We start from the raw sequence: 22,699 nt of genomic DNA on the forward strand, positions 1-22,699 counted from the left end.
CATCGGCTGGGGGAGGGCAGGCTTTCTGAGGCCCAGAGCTGGGAGGCCCCTGCGGCTCTTCCAGCCAGCTTCCTTGGTTTTAAGAAAGCAGATTAAATCTCAGAGCAGCACAAGGACTCCTTTGGAGTCACCCAGAAAATCAGTGATAGAGTTGGGATTGGGAGCTCAGGACTCTTGCCTATTAATCCATGACTCTCTGGAAGGAGAGGGGTCAGTGGGACCAAGCAATCTGACAGAACTTGATGTCTGAATCAGTGTGGAATGGGAGTAGGGCAAAGGTGGGAGGACAGCCTTCCCCCATCCTGAGCCCAGCATGTGTCAGGCCACAAGCAGGGAGGGGAGGGGATGTTCTGAGGTCCTTGTTAGGGTGGGGGTGGAGGGGGCAGCAGTATGCATCCTAGGGCTGGACCTCAGCCAGGCCCTGCATAGGTGAGCTGGGCTATGCCGTCCTTGATGGCAGGGAAGTCTGGGAGGCCAGTGTGGTGGAGGCGGCAGCGGGTAGCGGCCACAGTTCTTGGCATACTGCAGGAAGCGAGGTGCACCAGGGAAGAGCACGTGGTCAGCCAACACAATGGCACCAGCTGGCAGCAGGGCATGGGCCTCCAGCAGCTGCAGGTCTCGCAGGTAACATCGGGGCCGGTGTGCCAGGAGCACCAAGTCTGCCCGACTCAGGTGGTACTGGGTTCGTAGGCGTGGGATCACCTCCTCTGAGCTACTCACGATGAGCTCCACCTGTGGGGGTGGGAGGAGCTGGAGGTGAGGGTGGAGGGACTGTTCTCCCACACCAGACTCCCACAGGATCTGGCTTTCTTTATGCCAGGTCCTGGCCTAGGTCCCCACGAGTGTTCTCACATTTCCTCTGTCCTGAGGACAGACCCAAGAGGTCAGCATCAGTATTGTGATTTCCATTCTGCCAGTGATGAAGCTGAGATTCAGAGAATAAATGCTTTGCCCAAGATCATAAAGCTCACAAGAGGTAGACTAAAGGTTTGGACCCAGATTTACTGGGCTCCAGAGACCTTCCTCTAACTGCTCCTTTGTCATCCAGCAGCAGATACAAGCAATGACTTGGAACAGGAGGACAGGAGTTCACACATCACCCAGGGTCACAGTCCCCTATGTGGAGTTGCTGCCTTCTCCTAGGTGGGATTTCCTCACTGAGGAGGCCTGGCTAGGGCAAGGCTGGGGGTGGAAGGGAAGAGACAAGGGTTGGGGAGGTGGGGGCTGACCGTGCGCTCGTCGAAGCCAGCCAGGCGGATGAGTTTTTCAACCACTGCTGCTGTGCGTGGGTCCCACTCCACAGTGAGAAGGCGGCCCCCGGGGGGCAGGGCACAGGCAATAAGCAATGTGGAGTACCCGCAGTGGGTGCCCAGCTCCAGCACGCAAGCAGGGGCCTTCTCCTCCACCAGCCGCATCAGAATCTGACCTGGGGGGAAGATGGCTGTTGCAGCAGATGTGGGAGACGGATTGCAGGGCCCCTGATAGAAAGGGATCTCAAATGCCCACCTGCCTCACTGCAACCCCCAACCAGCTGGGGTATTCTCTCTTGGACTACAATTCCAGCTGCCCCGCTGGTCCCCCTGCCCCTCCAGGCTTGCCTCCTTCACTCTCATCTTCATACTTGCCATTAGGCATCTTTCCAACAAACAGACCTGATCCTGTTCCTTGGTTCCTATGATCCTCAAGGCCTTTGAGATTGAACTTGACATCCTCAGCCTGACATTCAGGACCTTCTTAGACCTGATCCTACCCAACCTTTCCAGTTCTTCCCATCTGTAGCCTGTATCACAGCCCTCCCAAACACTGTGCCCAGAGTCAACCAAGTCAATGCTGGCCCATTCTGTCACGCTGCATTGGTATATGTGGCCGGCTTTGCCCCTCCCCACCTGTCTTTATCTGCTTGGCCAAGTTGGAAGCACTTCTTCTAGGCCTGTGTAAGTGTTGTTTCCTCCAGGAGGGCTCAAGTAGAAACAACCACCAGGCTTCTGAGAGACCTTTGCTAGAACTTCCAGTTTCATTCCCCCTTGTTTTATCCATTGAATATCTTTCTAACCTTGGAATTTGAAAAATTTCTTCAGACTCTAAAAGGACTTGTGCCAGGAGCTAGGACTCAGACAAAGCCAGGCAACTACCCTGAATGGAATGTGGAAGCCTCCATAGTGGGGGTGGGGGAGATACTTAGCACAGGTAATTGTAAAGTTATGGGTTATGTGCTGAGATGGTTGTCCCCTTTGTATTATGTCCCCTTTGAGGCCAGCATCTGTGACTGATTCATCTGTGTGGCCTCTGCCTCCTTTTCCCACCCAGCACCTAGTACAGGCCTAGTACACAAGGGCGGCAATAAGTGTTTGCTAGATGAATGAATAACTTTGCCTAGCCCCCTCATTTTCAGAGGAGAAAAAAGAGACCCAGAGAGGATCAGGAACTTGCCCAATGCATCCAGTAGGCAGTGGCAGATCCCAGACCTTCCTTACCACCATGGGGGTGCTTCCTGGAGCAGAAGGCTACTGACCTTTGACAGGCCCCATGTGGCCCAGGTACTCGCAGTGGCTGCTCCAATGGTCCAGGGTGGTGAGGATGTGACTGGGGTCTCCAGGCAGGGCGTGGGTGAGCACATAGCTGAAGGCCCGCTCCTCAATCCGCAGTCCTGAAAGGCAGTCTCGGAGGCTCCGCAGCAAGACCATACGCACCAGCAGTCGGAAGTAATGCCGGTACCGCACCAGCAATGTCACCACCAGTGGCAGGAAGGCCAGTGCGATGGCGGGGGACATGGTCCCTGCCAGGGCCCTGGGGTGAAGGGAGACAGGGAGGGAAACCCACACCCACCATTGCTTGTGATTTGTATTATCCCTATATTTTACAACCCATAGCTCAGAAAGGCTGTCTTTTGTCCAGAGTCACACAGCAGAACTGGGATTTGAATCTGAATTGGTCTGATTCCAAGCCCATGTACTTTCAAGGACTTCATGCTAGTCTGTGTTCTGCACCCACCCCCAAACCACCTCTTCCCACTTCTGCCCCTTGGTCCTATTTTAACCTCTTCCACCTGTTTCTCGTCATCTCTAGTCACCCCTCTGGACTGCTTTCTGCAGATCTCCTCTGAGATATTCTCTACCCTCCCTACCCTCTGCCTTGTCTTCTCTGACCCATTAATGTGGAGCAAAAGAGCACGGCTTTGTAGTCAGAAACCCCTTCAGGCCCTGTGTGCTGCCTCAGTAAAAGGCAATCAAAACTCTAGGATGAGATTTCTTCCCACCCCTCCATCTGGTCTTCCCTGAGGGTGGGAGGAGTCCTTGATTCTGTATCTCCTCTCCAGTCCTGTCTCCCCTCCCCAGCATTCGCCCTTTCTATTCTCTCTCAGAATTCCTTTTACAAGTGTGTACACACACAGCACACAGTCCCCCCACTTGAGCCTCTTCTTCCAGGGCCCCTATGGAGGATAAATGCCTTCTCCTCCTGCGGGCCCTGGACCATCCTCCCTTTCCTCCAGATCTGCCCCTTGTGAGGCCCCTGGTGATGGTGGGGACTAAAAAGGAAAGTAAGAGTGTATAAATGGATGTGAGTAGGTGAGTGATAGTTTGAACTGCTGTGCTTGGGAACCCACACTAAAGAGCCCTGCTTACCTGGGTGAAGGCTCCTGTTTGGAGAAGATCAGAGCATAGGACAGGAGGGGGGGGTCCTTGGGGCCAGAGAACCCTGAGGCAGGCTGGACCTGTTCTCAATTATTGATGCAGAAGCTGCTGCTGTCACCGGAAACCTGCAGTTCAAGTTACTAGCTGCAGGAACAAGGTGGGGCTGACTCTTACCCTTCTGGAGCCCTGAAAAAAATGTACAGAACTCCAGGGTCTTGATCTGAGGGGTAATAAGAGCTACTGGGTTTGGTGACCTCTCTTCTAACTCCTTGTATCAGGACACGGGACATGGTGTGAGCCAAGGTGATGGGAGGCTATAATTTACTCAGTTCAAAATTCAACTGACATTTTGTCTAAGCAAACGCCAGGGTGTGGGTCACAGAGGGGAGTCAGATCTTGTGCCCTTCTTCCAGGAAGTTTGGAGGAAGAGACTGATCCAGAAATGGAGAATAAAACATAATGCAGTGCTCCATGGACACAGGGACTTTGGGCTATTTTGTGAACCGCTATGTATCTAGACAAAACAATGTATGGCACAACACAGACAGTAATTTTTTTTTAAGATTTTATTTATTCAACAGAGATAGAGACAGCCAGCGAGAGAGGGAACACAAGCATGGGGAGTGGGAGAGGAAGAAGCAGGCTCATAGCGGAGGAGCCTGATGTGGGGCTCGATCCCATAACGCCGGGATCACGCCCTGAGCCGAAGGCAGACGCTTAACCGCTGTGCCACCCAGGCGCCCCAGACACTCAGTAATTTTTGATTCGATAAATGAAGGAATCGACATGGGTAGGGATTAAGCACAGGGAGCTGGAGATGCCCAAATAATGGGATCGAAGATGGCAATCAGGAGATTACTGTTTGTAGTGAGGCTTGAAGACAGAAGACAGACCTGGTGGGGAGACAGTGTGCCAGACTACATGTGGGAAGTCCAGGAGGTCAGTCAGGAAACTGCAAATATTTTCTTATGGCTGGTGAGGCATCACTCCAATCCCTGCACTACCACCACCATCACTACCAGCCCCCACGACCCAGATGCTGGAATGGGAGACAGGTGAGAGGCTCTGCAAGATCTTGAACGACAGACTTGGACCTGTGTTCAGCGTCCAAGGGAAGATATGGGATGGTTCTAAGAAAAGAGCATTGTGTGTTAGACTACTATGGTTGCTGCAAACAGACCAGCAAGATGGAAGAGAAACGCGTTAGGGCAAAGCCTGTGAGGTGGCCTCTATCTCTTCCAGGCTTGAGCTCTGCTCTGCTTGGGTTTGTGCAGGAATAAGGGCTTTTCTTCCAGTAAGTCTCCGATCCCCAATCCAGGCTGAGAGCTCCGTTGGGCGCCACACTCTATGCGTCCCCCGACTGGGGGCTGGGCATCTGTGTCCAATGTTTGTACACAGAGACTTGTGTGCTCTAAGAGCGTCGGACCTCAATCCCACTCGCCCCTCGCATAGCATTTAAGAGCAAATCATGATGGCATTTGGTACAAGTTCGCTCACTGGCCCAGAAAGGCACCCTGGCAGCCACGCGACCATATAGTACTAGGACCTCTAGAGCCTGTGGAAGAAGACTCGAGCTCCAAGACTGGGCTGAGGCTGAAGTCATGTGATTCGCCCCTCCCTGTCATCGCATCACGTGTCTCGCGGTTTGTCAAGCGAGGTGAGGCTTCCCATTGGTCGGCTATGATCACGCGGTGGAGGCGGGGCCGGAAGCCGGGGTTGCAGCGGCAGCGGCCCTGCTCTGGGAAGGGATAGGCGGGGAGGCGGGTGGCTGCTTGCTGGATGCAGCCACGGGTCATGTGACCGGAAGGGCTCCCGACGGACGCCGTCCCTCCTCGGCGCGGCCTGAGTGCCCGGCCCGACCCCGGCCATGGGGTGCTGCTACAGCAGCGAGAACGAGGACTCGGACCAGGTGCGGCCGCGGCGGGCGAGGCTCGGGAATGAGGGTTGAGAGACTGGGTCGTGGGGCCCAGAAGAAAACATGCAGAAGAGCGGGAATGCGGGGCTCATATAGTACGGAGGCCGGGAGGGGACAGATTACAGAGGGGACGTCCGGCCGGGATCCTACCCCTGTTAAAGCCCCAGCTTTCTCTACAGTCTCCGCATTGGGGTGTGCAGGCAGACGACTGTCCCGCTCGCTCCCGCCCCTTTCATCTTATCCTACCCTTAAACTTTTATAGCTTTAGGATCCTCAGTCTAGGTCTCTGGGAAACACTGTCTTTCCAGCTTCCTGTGCTTTTTCTGCGCTTGTATGAGCGGGCTTTGTGAATCCATTCTAGAGACGGGTAAGCTGAGGCTCAGAGTTCGTTTGTCCTGACGTAAATCAGGAATTTGTGTATGCTGTCAGCCCCTGGGGTTGGAGAAGGAAGGTCACTGCTGGTTTGGGGTCAGAGAAGGCCTCTGGAAGTAGGTGGCATTTGAGTTGACCAGTGAAGAATTTAATAGAGACAATGAGGACATCGAGACGTGTGGGAAGTTGTTTGGGAAGCTACAAAGTGGGTTTCCGCCTTGGCTGGATTGTATTAGAGACACGGGATGGGGAGCTCAGTTTGGCCTGCCTCAGTGCAGTTTTTGCTTGGGGCTTGAAGGTTCCTTCAGCTAGAGGGGTGCCTGTCCTGGGAATTTGACTGTAGATCTGATCCTGTTGGACAACGGATTAGGCTGAGAAACCTGTGCAGTTTTAAATTCTCCCTCTTCCCCTTGGTGCATTCTCACTTCTCCCCACACCTTAAACCCTGCCTGCCTGCTTGATCTCCTTTTAGGAGTGGGGAGACCTTCCTGAGGATGAAGTCTCAAGCTCTTGGCCACTCACCTTTTTGATTGTCTCTAAGCCTGGATTGTACATTTCAACACGTTCTAGACAAAGACACGATGGAAAGATTTCAGCAAGTAGCTCACAGTCTGGTGGGGAAGATGGTCACAGAAATGGATTCTGTTACTGGTATTTGGGAAGTAGGTCCTTCCCCAGTGACTCACATGAACCTATTTTGGATTAAGGACTTAAGATTAGGAAAATGCATTTGTATGAGTGGCTCCTGGGTCTCATTAATTTCCCAAACACTCAATGAACACATACTCTTATTTCTTATGCTTTATGTTAGGCATACCTCCTGCCCACTACCCCTCACTTCATCCCAGACTCCTAGAGAAGACAGTATTCCTGCCTACTGGGAAAACTGTGGCATAGTTGGAAATTGTCCACAAAAGAGTAATACAGACCCTTGCAAGGAATGAGTCAAGAAGGGTTAGTGCCTTCTAAGAAAGGATACCAGCTTCTTGTTGGGAGAACTGGGCTTGCTGCTCTCCTGAATTGCAGCTGCTTGACAGGCTCTCACTTCTGTTTCTAACCCCTAGAATGGTGCTCGATCACTGTTGGGTGATTTAAGGCTTCATGTGGCAAAAGTCTCTGCCATATCATTCACTATTTCAGAGTCCCCCTCTCAGTTCTTGGACACGCCCCTTTCCCACTCTCATCTCTGCTCCTTTATTTTAATTAAAACATTGTATGACTCATTTTTCAAGGGCCTTTATAGTTCTTTCATTTGATTTTTGCCAAACGTTTGTCATATAGGCACAGGTTATGTATTTAAAGGCAAGAAAAAGTTCAGAGAGACTAAGTGACTTAGCCAAGGATACAGAGCTGAGTAGGGCCTTAGCTGTGGTGTCTTGATACCAAGCCATGTGCTTTATCCATTGGGCCAAGCTGTCTCTTTCAGCTGTGCCCATAGACCAGGTGGCTAGTCATGGGCAGGCCACATATATGTGTGTGTGCTACGGTAGACAGTGAAATCCTGACTCCTGGGTTGACACTGACTCAGGGACAGACCTTGGTGTGAAAAACCTCCTCCACGCTGCGTTTGGCCTTTTGGGGGTGGGGCGACGTTATTTGTCCACGCTGATGTGGGTAGCCTGGCCTCTTCTGGGAGTCTAGGTCTCAGGAAAACAACCTTGTTCTTGAAGAACCCCTGATGGGGGGGGAAACTGCCCCGTCCTGCAGGAAGATCTGTCTCAAGTAGGGCTGGGAGAAGGATGACACACAGGAAGCAAACTCAGGGTTCATTATGGAGCCAGCTTTCCTTTGAGATAGTTAGGTCTTTGGCAAGCATTTTGTTTTTCTAGACCTTTAATACTGAGCATGTGTTTTAAGGAGGAGGGGCTGTGTCGAGGAGTTGGGAGGTGATAGGGCAGAATCCCACAGCTCCTGTCTCATGGTTTTGGGAACTGGGAACACTTGGGCAACCTAGGCTTGAGAAGGAAGAGTATTGTGAAAAGGCTGGGCCTGCCTAGGGTGGGGCAGGCAGGCAGGGGGAAGTGGCCCTCTGTAAGGAGCGTCGTGGAGTTGTGGCCAGGCCGCGAGCCCACAGTGGGAATGTCTGTGGTAGGAACTGAGAGCGGCCTGGAGTGGAGCACTGGTGGTCTGGCACTGCAGGTTGTGAGTCAGCAATAGGCAGGATGGGCCCCTTGTCCTTGGCTTTGTCCTGGGCACCCTTGCTCTTCACAGCTTGGATAGATACCCAGCAGGTTTGCTTACCCAATTTGTAGCTGACACAGAGCCAGCAGGGATTCGCGGCGGATGGGCTCAAGGCAGGGTCGTACCCAGAGAGATTGCAGTAGATAAGGACGAGGAGAAATACACACAGAATTGTGAGGGACCAGGGAGACTTGGTCTGGCCCTAGGTTAGTTCTGGGGCTTGTGATTGTCAGCACAGGCTAGCAGTAACAGGACTACTGAAAACGAGCAAAAGCACAATACTAGAGGTGTGGTGGCGTGGTGACCAAGGGAACAGCTCCACTGTCAGGTTGGGCTTCATCAGCTGCACCAAGTTTGGTTCTGGGAGTCGTATACAAAGAGAGCATCAGAGGAGAGTGAACACCTGAGATTATAAGGGACCTGCCCTCAAGAAGGGGGCACACTGGGACTGTGTGACCCAGAGGCTGGGACTCCTGCCCCGACATTATACGAGGAATAGAATTGTCTGGGGGATCAGGAGTGCCATTCTTAGGCCCTTGACCTGCATCAGCTCTAGAGCTGTTACTGAATACATGCTTTGTGCCTTTGTCCATCTTTTCAGGGCCTCTAGCACTGCTTGGTTCCACTTTGATTCGTCCCAGACCACCAGCTCAGCTGAGCTCCCAGGGGCAGGCAGGATTGAGCCTTAGCTGACATTCCATACACTTAGCCACTTATGATATTTTTTGGTGCTTAAAGTTCAGAGCTGGGCTGAGAGAGGAGCCCAGGAAAGGCAGGTGTTGGACTAAAGGCTCCAGGGCTGACTTCTCCCCCACGGCCTCTCCTAGGACCGAGAGGAACGGAAGCTGCTGCTGGACCCTAGCAGCCCCCCTACCAAAGCCCTCAATGGAGCTGAGCCCAACTACCACAGCCTGCCTCCCACTCGCACAGATGAGCAGGCCCTGCTCTCCTCCATCCTTGCTAAGACAGCCAGGTGAGCACCACAGGACCAAGCCTGGGCAGAGCTTCTCCGTCCATGTTAAAGGATGGGATAGAGGGACTGGGCCCAGGACATGGGGGATGGGAAAAAGTCAGCGGCAAGAGGTGCCTCTGGGCCCAGCCCTGCTCCAGTGGGCAGGCAGGGACACTGGTGTCAGATAGCCCTGGAGTTGGCACTTGGCAGTGAATCCTGTGTGTCCCTCTTGAAGCACCTGTCATGTTCCCTCTGCCTCCTCTCCCCAAAGCAACATCATTGACGTGTCTGCCGCGGACTCCCAGGGCATGGAGCAGCATGAGTACATGGACCGGGCAAGGCAGTACAGGTGAGACCTGGCCAGCTTCGGCCGCCCCCCCACCCCAGCTACTTGGGCTCCTCTCTGCCCCTCCTTCCCTTACCTAGCTTTGGAGCCTGAGCCCCAGTCCAGGCTTGTTGTTCGGGTGCAGCCCCGGAGACTGACAACAGATCTCTCCGGTACCCCAGCAGATGTTCATGTCAGCCCTGTTTGCCCCGTGGCCCTCAAGGGTGCGGAGGCTGAGGGAGGTGGGCCCGGAGCGAGTTTGTGGTGAGCGGAGGTGCCCATCACCCTGCTTCTCTGGCCCGAGGGAGCGAGGCTTGCCGGGGCTGGGCTGCGCGGAGCAGACCGGCCTGACCGCCCACCCCCATCCGTCCTCTTGGTCAGCACCCGTTTGGCTGTGCTGAGCAGCAGCCTGACCCACTGGAAGAAGCTGCCGCCGCTGCCGTCTCTCACCAGTCAGCCCCACCAAGTGCTGGCCAGCGAGCCCATCCCCTTCTCCGACTTGCAGCAGGTGAGCCACCCCTGGGCCCGCCCCTGCCTGCCCTTCCCTCACGGCCCCGGCTGTGGCAGAGGGTTCACCCTCTCTGTCTCAGAGGCGGTAGGGAAATGGAGTTAGGGAGCTTGGTAGCTCGAGTGCCCCATTCACTCTCACCTCTCATACTTTGTATCTTCTCCTTTCCACCTTTATTCTCTTTCTCCCCTTTGTTCTTTGCCATCTTTCCCGTCCCTGCCTTTCTCTTCGGCTTCCTGTCCCCCACTGTCCCCTCCTCTCTCGCCACCCAATCCCTCTCCCCGGCTTTCCGGATCTCCCTTCTCACTGCCTCTCTCTCTTCCTTTCGTCCCTGGCCCCTCTGTCTCAGGTCTCCAGGATAGCTGCTTATGCCTACAGTGCACTTTCTCAGATCCGAGTGGACGCAAAAGAGGAGCTGGTTGTACAGTTTGGGATCCCATGAAGAGAGGGATCCTCGGACAGCTCTTCTCCTCTCTTCACCCCGTCTCCACCCTGCCTCCCCTGGCCCCCAGCCTCACTGCGGCTCACAACAGTACCCTAACCTGCTACTAATCACAGAGAAGAGCGTGGAGGAGGAGAAGAGTGAGGCTGGAAGCCTGAGCAAGTGAGGACGGAGCAAGGGAGGGCAGAACCATTTGGGACTGGCATTCAAAGCCCTGGCCAGGGAAGGGGTGGGGATCAAAGGTTAGGGCCTAGTAGGTCTTCACTGTCACTGGGAAGGTGGAGGTACCACTGTGAGGGTGATCCCTAGGGGGCCTGTGGAGGCGCCCTTCCCACCCTTTCTCTTGGCCTCACCCCTGTCCCCCTCTCCCCAATTTGGTGCTCACATGCACCTTACTAGGGTTTGTGACCAGGGTCTGGGCGAGCTTGAATTTGAATGAATTGAGTTTGTATTTCTAGCACCCTGGGTTTTTACATGTTTGGGGTCTTGGGGTTTTGTTTTGGTTTGTCGCCCTCGATAAAGGAAGTGTATTCATCTGTGTGCTGGTTGCAGCCCCTCTGTCCTGATCACCACCCTAGTACTACTGGTCTGTGAGCAGTGAGATGGGGGAGGGGCACGGAGGGGCATGTCTTCCAGGAGCATTGAGAGGAATCCAGGAGATAAGGGTTCAGGGTTCCCAGGTCTTAGCTGGAACTTGGCCTGGGCTAACCTCAGATTGGATGAGACTGCTTGTCCCTTCTCCAGTGATGGGAATACTGTCAAAGCTGAACAAACTTGAATCCGAGGCAGCTGTCACTGTTGGGGCCCCTGCCTCAGGTTCAGTGGAATTACCAGCAAGCCCAGGGTCGGGGGGTAAAGGCAGTCCAAGGATACTTGATATGGAGACAGCAAGCCACTGTTTTCAAGCAGAAGATTCTTTTTATCAAATGAAATCTCAAGCAGAACACCAGCATATAAAACTACTCTGATCTGATTGAAGTGGGGGGGGGATTCAGAGATCACAGCCTATCATCTTCTCTGAGGCATCTCCACAGAAACTTAGAGCTCTGTGAAGCAGCTCTAACCCCAGGAGTATCTGAATTGAAGAGTAAAAAAAAGGGCCCAGAGAGATTAGGTAAGTTTCTCAAGGCCATACAGTAAACCAGGTCCCCTGCGTTCCAGGCCAATAGGCCTTTCCCTCCACTGCCTCCCTCTTTCGGCGAAGTAGGATTGGAGCTACTGACAATTGCCTGAGTCAGACGACGTTTTTACGTGGCACAGATGACTTCACATCTGCTCAACTGCTCAGATCGTTTATTGTTAAACCAAACTGACCATCCTCGGGCCTTTAGGACTGCTGGTGCCCTGGGAACAACCTCAGAGTGCATTCTGCTTGATCCGGACCTTCTTGGGCTTGATGTTCATGCGTTTCCACACTTCAGCTGTGGCACGGTCTGCTTTGGTGACTCCACTGAAGTCGAATGTGGTGATACGTGGCAGGGTGCACAGCACATATTGCCTGTGGGGAAGACTTGGGGTGGGGGCCAGCCCCCCACTAGAACCTCCTTCCCCCTCCACCAGTTGCTGCTATCTCCCCTAACTGCAAGGAATGGAGGGACCTAAGTATAATTTGGAGGGGACAGTTTCCCCTGATGGAGTGTAAGACATGCCTAAAGGTCTCCAGTCCCTTCTCTGTCCCAGCTTCGCAGCACAATGGTGTTGGATTTCTTCTCTCCCCCCTCCTTTCCATAGGGGAGCCCAGCTTCAGGGCCAGGGCACTTACCTATACCCCTTCTCTTCCTCTATGGGGTTCCCATGGAGTGTCAAGCTCCGGAGCCGCGGGAGGACAGCCAGCTTGTTGACCTCTCCCAGGCGCTGGATGCTGTTGCCATGGAGATAGAGTACACTGAGGTTGAAGAAAGTTGTCAGGACCTGTTGGGGGAAGGAAACCGAAAGCCAGGATGGACAGGGCCCTGGATCTGTGCTCAGGACTGACTTGTGGGCAAAGAAGGAAGAGTTTGGGAAACAACTTGCTTTCCAGTCTACGCCACCCCCCTGCAAGCCATTCTGGATAACTCTGACCTACTTTTCATTTAACTCCAGAGGGGTACAGGGGTATCACATTGACATAGAGCTGTGATCTGAGGGGCGGGAGGTATCAGCCTGGGGCCCAGCACAGCCACTAACTTGCCAGATGACTGGGCTCTCCTGCTTACCCCTGAGCCTCAGTTGCCCCTACACTGAAGACTGTTTTAGCTTTGGTGATCTAAGATTCTTCCACAATAGGGGACAGGGATAGAGAGCATCACACTAGGTACAGAAGAGAAGCTTTCAAAATAGTTAAATTGAGATCACTGCAACCTGGGTAACAGTTTCCAACTCCTGCTCTGGCTGCTTTTTCCCTCTGATAGGGATCCTGGACAAGAAAGGGTCAGTTGTGTTTATTTCTTAAAACTTGAGTCTGAGTTCATGGAAAATAAGCGCTGTACTTTACCTACCTCTTACACGGAAGAACTCAGCACAGAGCACAGTGGGTGCCTGATAACAAAAGCTGTTATGTTACTCCAGCCTGCTACGTGCCAGTTGGCTTTCATAATTCTCATTTAATCGTCACAAAACCTTTTATGTTTTGTGGGGGCCCATGCTCCCCATTTTTCAGACAGGGAGGCTGAGATTTTGAAAGGTTGGATATCTTGCCCAGAGTCCCACAGTAAGAGACAAACCTAGGATTTGAACCGACGTCTGTCTGAGCCCACAGCCACATACTGCCTCACTACTTCCTGGTTGATGGGTGGGAGGGAGAGAGGCCAGGGGCTGGACAAGGTGGCGTCAGGCCCACCCTGACTGGCCGCTTAGGGCTGGGGACTCACAGGGTCAATGGAAGTCAGGTCGTTGAAGGACAGGTCGATCCAGGCCAGGTTCTCCGGATGCTCCAGCAGCAGTGACACCACATGGCTGAAGTCTCTCAGGTCATTGAGGACATTGTTGTTCAGCCACAGGGCCTGGGTCAGTGACTTCCCGGACTTTGAGTGCCTTAGCGGTCGTAGCCCTGTCCGTGGCTCCTCGCTCATCAGGTCTGAGGGGACAAAGTGAGATGTGGGTTATCATCTTTGCTTTTCTCTCTTAGGGGTGGGAAGGGACAGAGCTGGGAGGATTTATAGCCTAAGCTCTAGCTGGAGGGGCTGGCAGGACCATAGCCTCATGCTTGAGTCTAGTGTGACTCTACCCACTGTCAGTTCAGGACCCCGTCACACAGGCCCCAGGAGTCCAAGTAAACTTGGACTAAGGGTCAAAGACTTCCCACCCCAAATTCTTGGTTTGAGTCACATAGTCCTCTCACGTCTGTCATATCATTGGGTTCTCTATACACCACCCCTGTTGGGGGCGGGGGAGGCAAAGTCACTCCCACGTTACGGAAACTAAGAACTAGAATCATCAGGCTTGAACCAAGATGATTATAGCACAAAATCTAGAATTATCCTCTGGTAGGGCTGTAGCATTCCCTTCCGTACAACACCCTCTGACGTCCTCTCTCTCGCATTACTGCTGAGCAACTGTGAACGTGCCAGATATTGGATGTATAGTGGTAAACAAAACGGGAGATGGTCTGTGCCAAGCTCTGGATGAGTAACGGGGCAGGGATGAAGCAGATGTTTGTGCCTCGGAGGAGCTCACACAGGCAGGATGAAAACAAACTGGCAATGTGATAGCGACGGAATCATGAAGGACTCCTAGCTTAGTCTGGGAACTCAGGGAAGTTGAAACCTGAGATGGAGCTCAGTGGATTAGGAGACCTTAACCAAGCAGAGGGTGGAACCACACAAGCAGAGGCGCAGAGGTGTGAAATGGCGTGTATGCGTGCACTGCACGAGGGGTGGCAAGCAGGAAAAAGCCAAGGAGCCTTGAGTGCCAGGCAGGGTATTTTGGGCTTTATTCTGTAGGTGATGGGAAGTCACTGGAGGGTTTAAGCAAAGGAGATGATCCAAATCTTTCATTGCAGAAAGATCATTCTGAAGCTTTAGCGTGGAGATGGATTAAAGAGAGTGAGTGGGACTGGAAGACAGCGGGGCTCTTTCAGTCATCCAAGCAAGACATGAGAGGGAGAGAAAATCAGCATGACTTCACGGTTGACTGGATGTAAGGGTAAAAGAATAATCAAGGGTGGTGCCCAGTTTCTTGTTTAGGGGACTGATAAGGAATTAGAAAAAGACAAACCAGGGTTGGAAAGGTGAGGAGTTCAGGCTTAGCCTTGGTGTGTGTCTGAGGTTCCTGTAACAAAAAGGTGGAGAAGCCAAGCAGGCAGTTGGATATGAAGCTCTGAAGCTCAGGAGTCAGACGAGAATCATTAGCATAGAAGGCTACAAGTTAGAGAAATAGAGGAGATTCTACTTGGAGAGTGAGGGTAGAGAAGAGGGACAAGGAGGAAGGGAAGTCTATTAATAATGAGTAATGAGGGAAAGACAGGGAGGGAGAACCACAAGAAGATAATTTTATAGATGCTCAGGGAGTCCATAGTTTATAGGAGTCAATTTCAGGGAAATAAGGACTGAAAAGTAATTTTGGCAACTCAAGCCCCTGGTGACCTCGGTGAAGCCTGTTCCAATGGGCCTGGGGACAGAAGCTAGATTGGACTGAGTTCAAGAGTGAACAGAAGGGTAAGGAAATCTAAGCAGGTAGCGTAAACAACACCCTCAGAACGTTTGGCCAAGGAGGAGAAAGGATAGGGAAAACAGGGATTTTAACAAACCATCTGTGTAGACCCCCACACTTTGACAGATGAGGTGGAGAGAGGATGGGCCCTGCCCGGACTCATAGTGGCAGAGCCAGAACCAGATACGAGCTATGGCTGAAGGGACTGTATTTTTCCTCTTGCCCCTAAGCCTCTCATTACTTGTCTAAAGCTGCCTGCGGGGAAGGAAGTGTTGAGGATTTGCTGAAGCTGCCCAGCTGTCTTCACTCCCCTCAGCTCTTACTGGACACACTTCCTCTCTCCCACCTCCACCCAGTGTTCACTTCCTCTCCTCAGCTGCAGGTCAGGCAGCGTCCACCAGGTGGCCCTCTGCCTCAGTGCCGGAGTGAGCACGATCCACAGTCCGGCCTGAGGCTGGGGGGAGGTGGCAGAAGGGCACGGGAGCAGAGTACTCCAGCTCATAAATAAACTCCTAATCCTCCCCCCACCCCCACATATCCTGAGAACCCCCAATGAAATGACACAGCTGAGTAAAAGTTAGGGTTAAAACAAACCCACAGATAGATTAGCACCCAGCCTGGTGAGGCAGCAGCTTGGGGAATGCCGCTAAGCATGGGCGGATCTCCGGCTCAGGAGTAGCCACTGGTGGGGCTGTGTTGCCTGAAACTTGAGGCTCCCATCCGGGCGGCCGGTATCAAGAATGGAATGGGGTATCCCATTGCTGCGGGTTCTTGTTCCCTTCAGACTCCACCAGGGTACTGCGTTGCTTGAGGATCTGTTGAAGCTGTTCAGAGTAGGCCAAGGCAGGTCTGGGCAATGGACCACAGAGATCAGTGCCCAAAGAACTGGGAAGTGTTTAGCCCCAGGAAGACCCGAGAAAATGTGATCCCGTCTTCATATCTCTGGGGGGTTGCCACACAGCTTTTCCATGTGTCCCTAGAGGGTGGGCGTTATTTTGATAACTTCCTCACATCACCCCTCACCCTATAATGGAAGGGGTTGGTGTGTCTCGTAGTGGACTCCCTTAACACTGGGTTCATGAGCAGAAGTTAGGGGACTATGGGTTGGATATGGTCTAAAGTCCCTGCCATTTCAGAATCTATAATCCATCAACTGATTACTTTAGCAAATAGTCTATCAAGTACCCCCAGACTCTTTCCACAAGTGCTGGGGAAACTGAGGGGACTGGCCTTTAGGGCTTGGTTGTGCTTCTCCTGTTCCCCTCCTTACAAGACACGGCAAGGAGCACCATGCCTGCCTGGCATGTATATATAGACGTGTGCTTCCTAAATGGTACGTGCTCAGTAAATATTTCACCAGTGAATGAAGGAGAGGGCATCTGTTTGGGCCATGGTTTGTGCTGCGGAGTTACCCGTGGTTGTAGATTGTTTCTCCCCTCATTTTGAAGGTTCCACAGAGTGCAAAGCTCTATTTCCCCGCTCAGAGCTGGGAATTCCCGGGGTAGGCAGGAGCCTCACTTCCCTCATCTGTCACCTCAGCTGTCTTGTACAGGACCATTACAGCTAAAACCCTTGTGAAACAGACTACATCAATCAGAAGGATGCTGTGCACGGTAAATAAAGATCATAGTAGGTGGGTGTGTGCTCCTGGGAGAATAGGAGTTACCACTGTGGCTGGTGCAAACCCAGTAGTATCCCAAACTCAAGCCAGGGCTAGTACCTCCTGGATAACTATTTGTTTTCTTCCTGAGCTTAAAAGTAGCCACCAGTTGCCTATGAGAGAAAAGCAAAGCCAGATCCCGGGTCTAGTATATGTGGATACCAGCATGTGTTCTGTAAGAGCAGGAGTACTGTGCATTTATGAGAAGCCAGACAGCAAAAGCCAGGGACAGAACTTCCTTGGGAAGAAGCATATTCCTCTGAGAATATGATACTGCTAAGAGCTACCCTCTGTCCCTTCCTGAAGAGTATTTACAAAGACACTGGATAATAAAATGGGAATGAGCGTGGGCAGTGCTAGAACCTGCAAAAATTGTGGGTGATGATGGAATAAACTTGGATAGGACTGGAATGAGTATAAGATATTTATCAATAAATATTTAAACCGGAAACATGTCAGTTGTTAATAATGAGGCCCTGCATGCTTTACCAGTGATCAGAATAGGCTTGTGTCCTCAGAGGAGATAGAGTTCTGCCTGTGTTTTCATTCATTTTTTCCTCTCTTCAGGTAAAAACAGGAGAATAAAACCATTGGCTGATAAACTGGTTTCCCAGTTTTCTTCCACCTGACTTTACTGCTGTAGCCTGGATTCTTTTGAAGATGATCAATTACCCCTTCCACTCCTGCCACCTCCTTACCCCCTACTCCTCTCAAAAAACAACAACAAAAAAAATCTGCAAGCACACGGGGAGACTCTTTTTAGGCTCTTAAGCAGAAGACTGGTATCTCCCTAGGGACCGTACCCAGCCTGTTGCCATGGTGAGTGGAGTGCTGTGCTCTGTGGGCTGACCTTGGATCACGTGGATGCTTCGGAAGGAGTAGTCAAGAGGGGGCTCTTGCACCGAAGTGTTCATATAGTCCTGTTTGCTCATAGCTCAGGCCATCATTTGTCAGGTGTAAGCATTGGCCCTGGGAGTCCGGGTTCAGCCTGGGGGCGATAGAGAAGGGCTGGTGTTCCAGGTACAAGGGGCTTAGGCTTCCAGGTATCCCCAGAGCCCTGCACCCTTACTTTCTACCCTCCACCACTCCAGGCTTGCTTGGCTGCATTTCTGTTTTAAGATAGTAATCACCATTCCTTGCATTTGTAGGGTATTTCCTACTTCTCAGAGCACCTTTACATCCCTTAGAGCTCATTGATAGTTTTAACACCCATTTCTACTTTCCACACAAAGAAACGAGACCCCAGGGTAAAAGCACTTGCCCAGAGTTAAGCCAATGAGTCAGTGTGGGCTGCAATCATAGATTCCTGAATCCTACTCTGAGGCCCTTTGTGCCACGCCACAGTAGTTACCATGGAGGCTGTCTTGGTACTTATACTCCCGTGACATCAACTGGGCTATTCTATTGCTTAACAACCCCCTGAGGGCCTGCATTGGATCTGGTGTCTGACAGCCCTTTGCCAGTCTGACCCAGCTGGGGATTTGCTACCTTCTCTGCTCAGCTTGTCTGTCAGCCCCATTTCCTTTCCGTCCAAAGACCCTACTTTCAGCCACATCCCGAATGTACTCCTACGTATATAAGCACATACACATAAAACCAGAGTCTACCTCACTCACTCACCTGTCACCAATGCCTGAAACTCCACCATTAGGGATTCATTCCTTTGGGTTCAGGGATTGTTCCCTGTTAAAATGGAAATACCCCTGAGAGGGGTGAACACAATGTTATCAGTCATTTACAACGTGGTGTGATTTGTCTTATCAGATCCTTTCCAATTTTTTAGCTCAAGTAAAGCAGAGAAATTTTCAAGAGACTGGGGAAAGACACGAGAATACTACTCATCTGGGAAGAAGAAAGCTGAAAACACACTTTACCAAGGGGTTTTGTATGTGACAGATACAAACAAAAGACACACAGACTGACAAGGACATGTTCCAGTCAACCTCCTCTTCCTCACTTCATCCACTGCTGTCACCTCCTTTGCTAACTACTTCACCTGCTTTCCAAAAGGATTTGAGGTAGTTTATAACAATACACTCATAAAACAGGATAATTTATAGAATGGAGCTGTCCAACTGAAATATAATGAACACTGCAAAGGCAAGCCATATGCATAATTTTTTCACATATGTTACTTAAAATTTTCTAGTAGCCATAAAAAGAAAAGTCAAAGGAAACAGGTAAAGCTTAATATATTTTATTTAACCCAATATATCCAAAATAATATTCAACATATAATTGCTATTAGTAATTGAGATACTTGATACATCCCAGTTTGGACAAGCTACCTGTCAAGTGCTCAACAGCCACAGGTGACTAGTGGCTACCAGACCGACGGGGCAGATGTAGGAAATGGAAACATGGAAGAGAAAGATCAGAAGGCAGACTAAAGGAAGAGAAAGACCTGTACCATGGAATTAAGAACTGGCCTATGTTATCTCTGAAATTCCTGACAGCCACAGTAAAAAGGGAAACCTTAGGATATGCAGTTCTCATTTGATTCAAAGAAGCAAATAGATTATATGCAGAAAATGAAATCCACACATTTTCTTAAAATGAATTTCTCTTAAAAATCATGGACCTGATAGTTTATAATTCAGCTTAAGCTGAATACAGTTCGAGTAATTTCCTTTTCTGGTGATTTAACGTGTAGAGGAATGGAAAGTGAATGTCTTCCTCTCAAAAAGCAGCAGTCTCAACTGAGCTTTGTGGAAGTGCCACCCTGAGTCACTTCACAGTTGAATTCTCTGTCAAATCAGGACTGGGCTGGTGAGCACAGATTGTTGATTAGGGAGACCTGCATCTTTTAGGTATCAAATATACAGACAACAAAGAACACAGGCTTTTCCGGAAATAGAGGAACCTGGCTGTGTTCTCACCTAGACAGAGAAGCTCACTCCACTAGAGCTCCTACAACAGGTTTGATGCCTTTAAGCAAGACTGGATACTTTTCTCAAAGTCCTGTGTTGGGACCCCAGAGTTCTGTACCACTGGACACGGATTTTAGCTTAAAATATTTAAGGGCAGAATTTTACCATTAGTTTCCTTGACCGTCAGAGAACCTAACTCAGTGCAGTTCCTAAGAACTTCGGACTTTGTGTCATCCCAGCTCCTGATGCATTTTTCTGGATGAGTTAGTATTAAGAATGGAACCCCCCCGTAGTTAGATAAATTTGCCAGTTGGAAACAGTTGTTACTCTTCTCCATTTAAATAGTAGCCCAGGCTGTGAGCTAGCACTGTGTCTTATTCATCATCTGACACAGAACCTGGCTTACAACAGGCACTCAAGAAATGTTTGTGGGAGGAATGAATGAGAAACTGCCAAATACAAGCTTTTCTGTTTTGCTAGTGTTGATGGTAAGCTGCTCTTTCTAACAATTGGCTCCCAGGTTCAGCTATTTCAGTCCACACCTCATTCACAGTAAGAAACTCAATTCAATTCTGCAAACATTTATGGAGTGCCTGCTGCCCTGTGCCTGACCAGAAGGAATGAAGCCAAGATAACAAATAATAGAACCCTGTCTGTCATAGCACAGAAAGGCCTGCTAGGCTTCCATTTATTGTGGCAAACCAGCCTGCATCCAGTTCTAAGACACAGCTGCCGGCTTAGTGAATCTGCTCGTTTTAATACTCAGGCCTAGTGTACCCTCTTTGATGAAGCCTGTCTTTCTGGATAAAATTGATCAATGTGTTCTGTGGTAGATTGATTCCCTTGATTATTCCTCTTCCTGGTCTCCCGGGTATCTCTTTTGCCCTATAACTCTGTAGTTCCACTCTGATGCTGGGCTCAGTCGTGTGACTTGCTTTGGCCAATGGGATGTTGGTAAACATGAAGCAAACAGAAAGCTTAAAGAGAGGGCTTGCCCTCTTGCTCTTTGCCTGTGCCAAGAGAAAATGGCTACCCTACTAGAGGGATGTGAGAAACATGTGCAGGCGAGATACTTGCAGAGAGTTAGTGTTCCCAGCTGAGGCCATCATAGACTAGCCAATAGCCAGCCTGCACCAAGTCAAGTTCAGGATAGTTGCAGGTGCCTGCAGGCGCATGAATGAGCCCAACCGAGACCAGAAGAAACATATGGCTGACTTAGAGACTCGGAAGCAATAATAAATACTTTTTAAGTCACTATGATTTTGGATGGTTTGTTAACCAATACATGCCCCTACTGTACTTTGAACAAAATTTTATCACAGACTGTTTCCTCATCTGTAAGAGGGAGACAAACCTATCTTGAGAGCTATCGTATGTCCTGCAGCAGGTGCTAATAGTAATACACCGAAGCAGTTGTATAAGTTGTATTCTCTGTACTCATTTATTCTCCCCCCCCTTTTTTTAGATTTATTGAGAGAGAGGGCTCTCACATGTGAGTGTGGGGAGGGGCAGAGGGAGAGACCCCCTCAGTGGGGAGTCTGACGTGGGGTTTAATCCCATGGCCCTGAGATCATGACCTGAACTGAAATCAAGAGTCAGATGCTTAACCAACTGAGACACTCAGGCAAACCCCAACCCCCCCCCTCCCCCATCTTAAAGTAGGCTCTATGCCCGGTAGGGGGCTTGAACTCATGACCCTGAGATCAAGAGTGGCACACTCTACTGACTGAACCAGCGAGGTACCCCTGTACTCACCCTTTTTTAGTAACTGCAGACTATTGAATAGAATTTATGTGTATCCTACCTTATTAAGTTAATGTAACTTTAACCAATCCACATTGATGAAAATTTGTTTTCTGTTTTTGGAAATTACTAACAATTGGAATTTGATTTATTGTTAGCCTACTTCTTCTGTCTCTCAGGTAAATAGCAATATGATGGCACAGGAAGCCTTGAGGAGTAATCAGATGAGATCTGATAGGAGACTGAATGGCCTGGCCTAGAGAGGGTTTCTGTTTATGGGCTACAGGTGGAAGAAAAATCAAAGAATGTCAAGAAAAGTTGGCCGCATATAATCTACTGTATTCTGGGAGGTTATATTCTCAGCTGCCACAGGGAAGCTTAAGATTCAACCTAGCTGCTGTCCTGGGCAGTTTAACTACTCCTTGGAACAAGTCCTTAAGCTAGACAGGCTGTAAACTCGTTAGTGACTTGGCTGGAAGTTAGCGAACTGGGGTATGGTCCTAAGCTGTTACTGACTTGGTATGTGGCCTTGGGCACGTCGCTGCTCCTCTTTGGGTTTCAGTTTTCCAATCTGTAAAAGGGGGATAAATATCCTTGACTCAATAAAACTCAAACGAGAGACTGAATGTGAAGGTGCTGTGCTAAGTTGCCAAATGTAATCTGTCATGAAGACTGTAAAAGGAATCAAACTCTAACCACAGAGCTAGGAGAAGCAGACCATAGGGGAGGTGTAGGGAGAAGAGGTAATTTAGGGGCAGGACCCCTAATGAGTGTGTGTGGGCAGATGCTGCTGACTCTGAGGAGGCTGTACTCTGACAACTTCCTGCTTGAAAGAGACAAGTCAAGCCCCATACATCTACAGTATTAGAGCCCGTGATTTACTCTAATTCTACTCCCACGTCTTGAAGAGGTCTCAGTTCATCATCAGAGGAAAAAACAATCCATTTTCTGAGTGTTTCAGACCTCTCACTGTCAGGGATTTGAGGCATCCGTTTTAGTGCGTCCCAGGTTTGTGATAGGAGATGTTCTTAAACGCCCCCAAATCCGTGTGGTTATGTATCTCGTCGCCCTTCCCTGCCCTCCCCCGGTCTATTCCGTATGGATGTTGTGTCTTGTTCATTGTGACAGGGGGTAAGAGGGTGTGCGGGGGGGTTCTCAGGTCCCCGAGAGGGAAATTCCTTAATCTCTCCATAGAGAGCGAATAGTCCCCTAGAACGAATTTCCTGTTTTCCCGCCCGACTCACCCGCAGTTGCTTTCCCTCCAGCCTCGGCGTCCCACTACCTCAGGGTTACTCAGCGTAACTCCATGGTAACTACCTTCACCACCGCATCCCGGCTACACACCGTAAGTGCTGCCGCGATGCCTACCGGGAGCTGTAGTTCGCCAGGGGCGGGGCTCCAAAGCCGCGGGGTGTGCTGGGATTTGTAGTTTTCTTTGCTCTCAAGTCCAGGCCGGGTCCGGAAATAGCG

The 22,699-nt window shown here is 50.7% G+C and overlaps 2 protein-coding genes across 2 annotated transcripts; one reads left to right on the plus strand and one right to left on the minus strand.

Moving 5' to 3' along the window:
- Positions 1 to 410: 410 nt before the first annotated feature.
- LOC113269265 (transmembrane O-methyltransferase homolog) lies at positions 411 to 22,600 on the minus strand. The gene is given in 12 exon segments (XM_057316689.1): positions 411 to 497; positions 499 to 732; positions 1,230 to 1,426; positions 2,513 to 2,821; positions 3,657 to 3,679; positions 5,499 to 5,507; positions 12,090 to 12,238; positions 13,177 to 13,382; positions 17,467 to 17,604; positions 18,237 to 18,319; positions 21,746 to 21,800; positions 22,474 to 22,600. Coding segments are annotated over 9 exon segments (1,296 nt in total). The 5' UTR covers positions 17,549 to 17,604; positions 18,237 to 18,319; positions 21,746 to 21,800; positions 22,474 to 22,600.
- LAMTOR1 (late endosomal/lysosomal adaptor, MAPK and MTOR activator 1) lies at positions 5,338 to 10,865 on the plus strand. The gene is made up of 5 exons (XM_026518011.4): positions 5,338 to 5,541; positions 8,928 to 9,073; positions 9,324 to 9,401; positions 9,759 to 9,885; positions 10,235 to 10,865. The coding sequence occupies exons 1-5, from the start codon at positions 5,500 to 5,502 to the stop codon at positions 10,325 to 10,327; spliced, it is 486 nt and encodes a 161-aa protein (XP_026373796.1). The 5' UTR covers positions 5,338 to 5,499; the 3' UTR covers positions 10,328 to 10,865.
- Positions 22,601 to 22,699: the final 99 nt, after the last annotated feature.

This window comes from Ursus arctos, unplaced genomic scaffold (genome assembly GCF_023065955.2).
Source record: "Ursus arctos isolate Adak ecotype North America unplaced genomic scaffold, UrsArc2.0 scaffold_22, whole genome shotgun sequence".
Classification (NCBI taxonomy): domain Eukaryota; kingdom Metazoa; phylum Chordata; class Mammalia; order Carnivora; family Ursidae; genus Ursus; species Ursus arctos.

Coding starts and splice junctions, on each gene's coding strand:
- LAMTOR1 (XM_026518011.4), top strand. CDS start 5,500: ATGGGGTGCTGCTACAGCAGCGAGAACGAGGACTCGGACCAG. Junction 9,402..9,758: donor GACCGGGCAAGGCAGTACAG/GTGAGACCTGGC, acceptor CCTCTTGGTCAG/CACCCGTTTGGCTGTGCTGA. Junction 9,886..10,234: donor CCTTCTCCGACTTGCAGCAG/GTGAGCCACCCC, acceptor CCTCTGTCTCAG/GTCTCCAGGATAGCTGCTTA.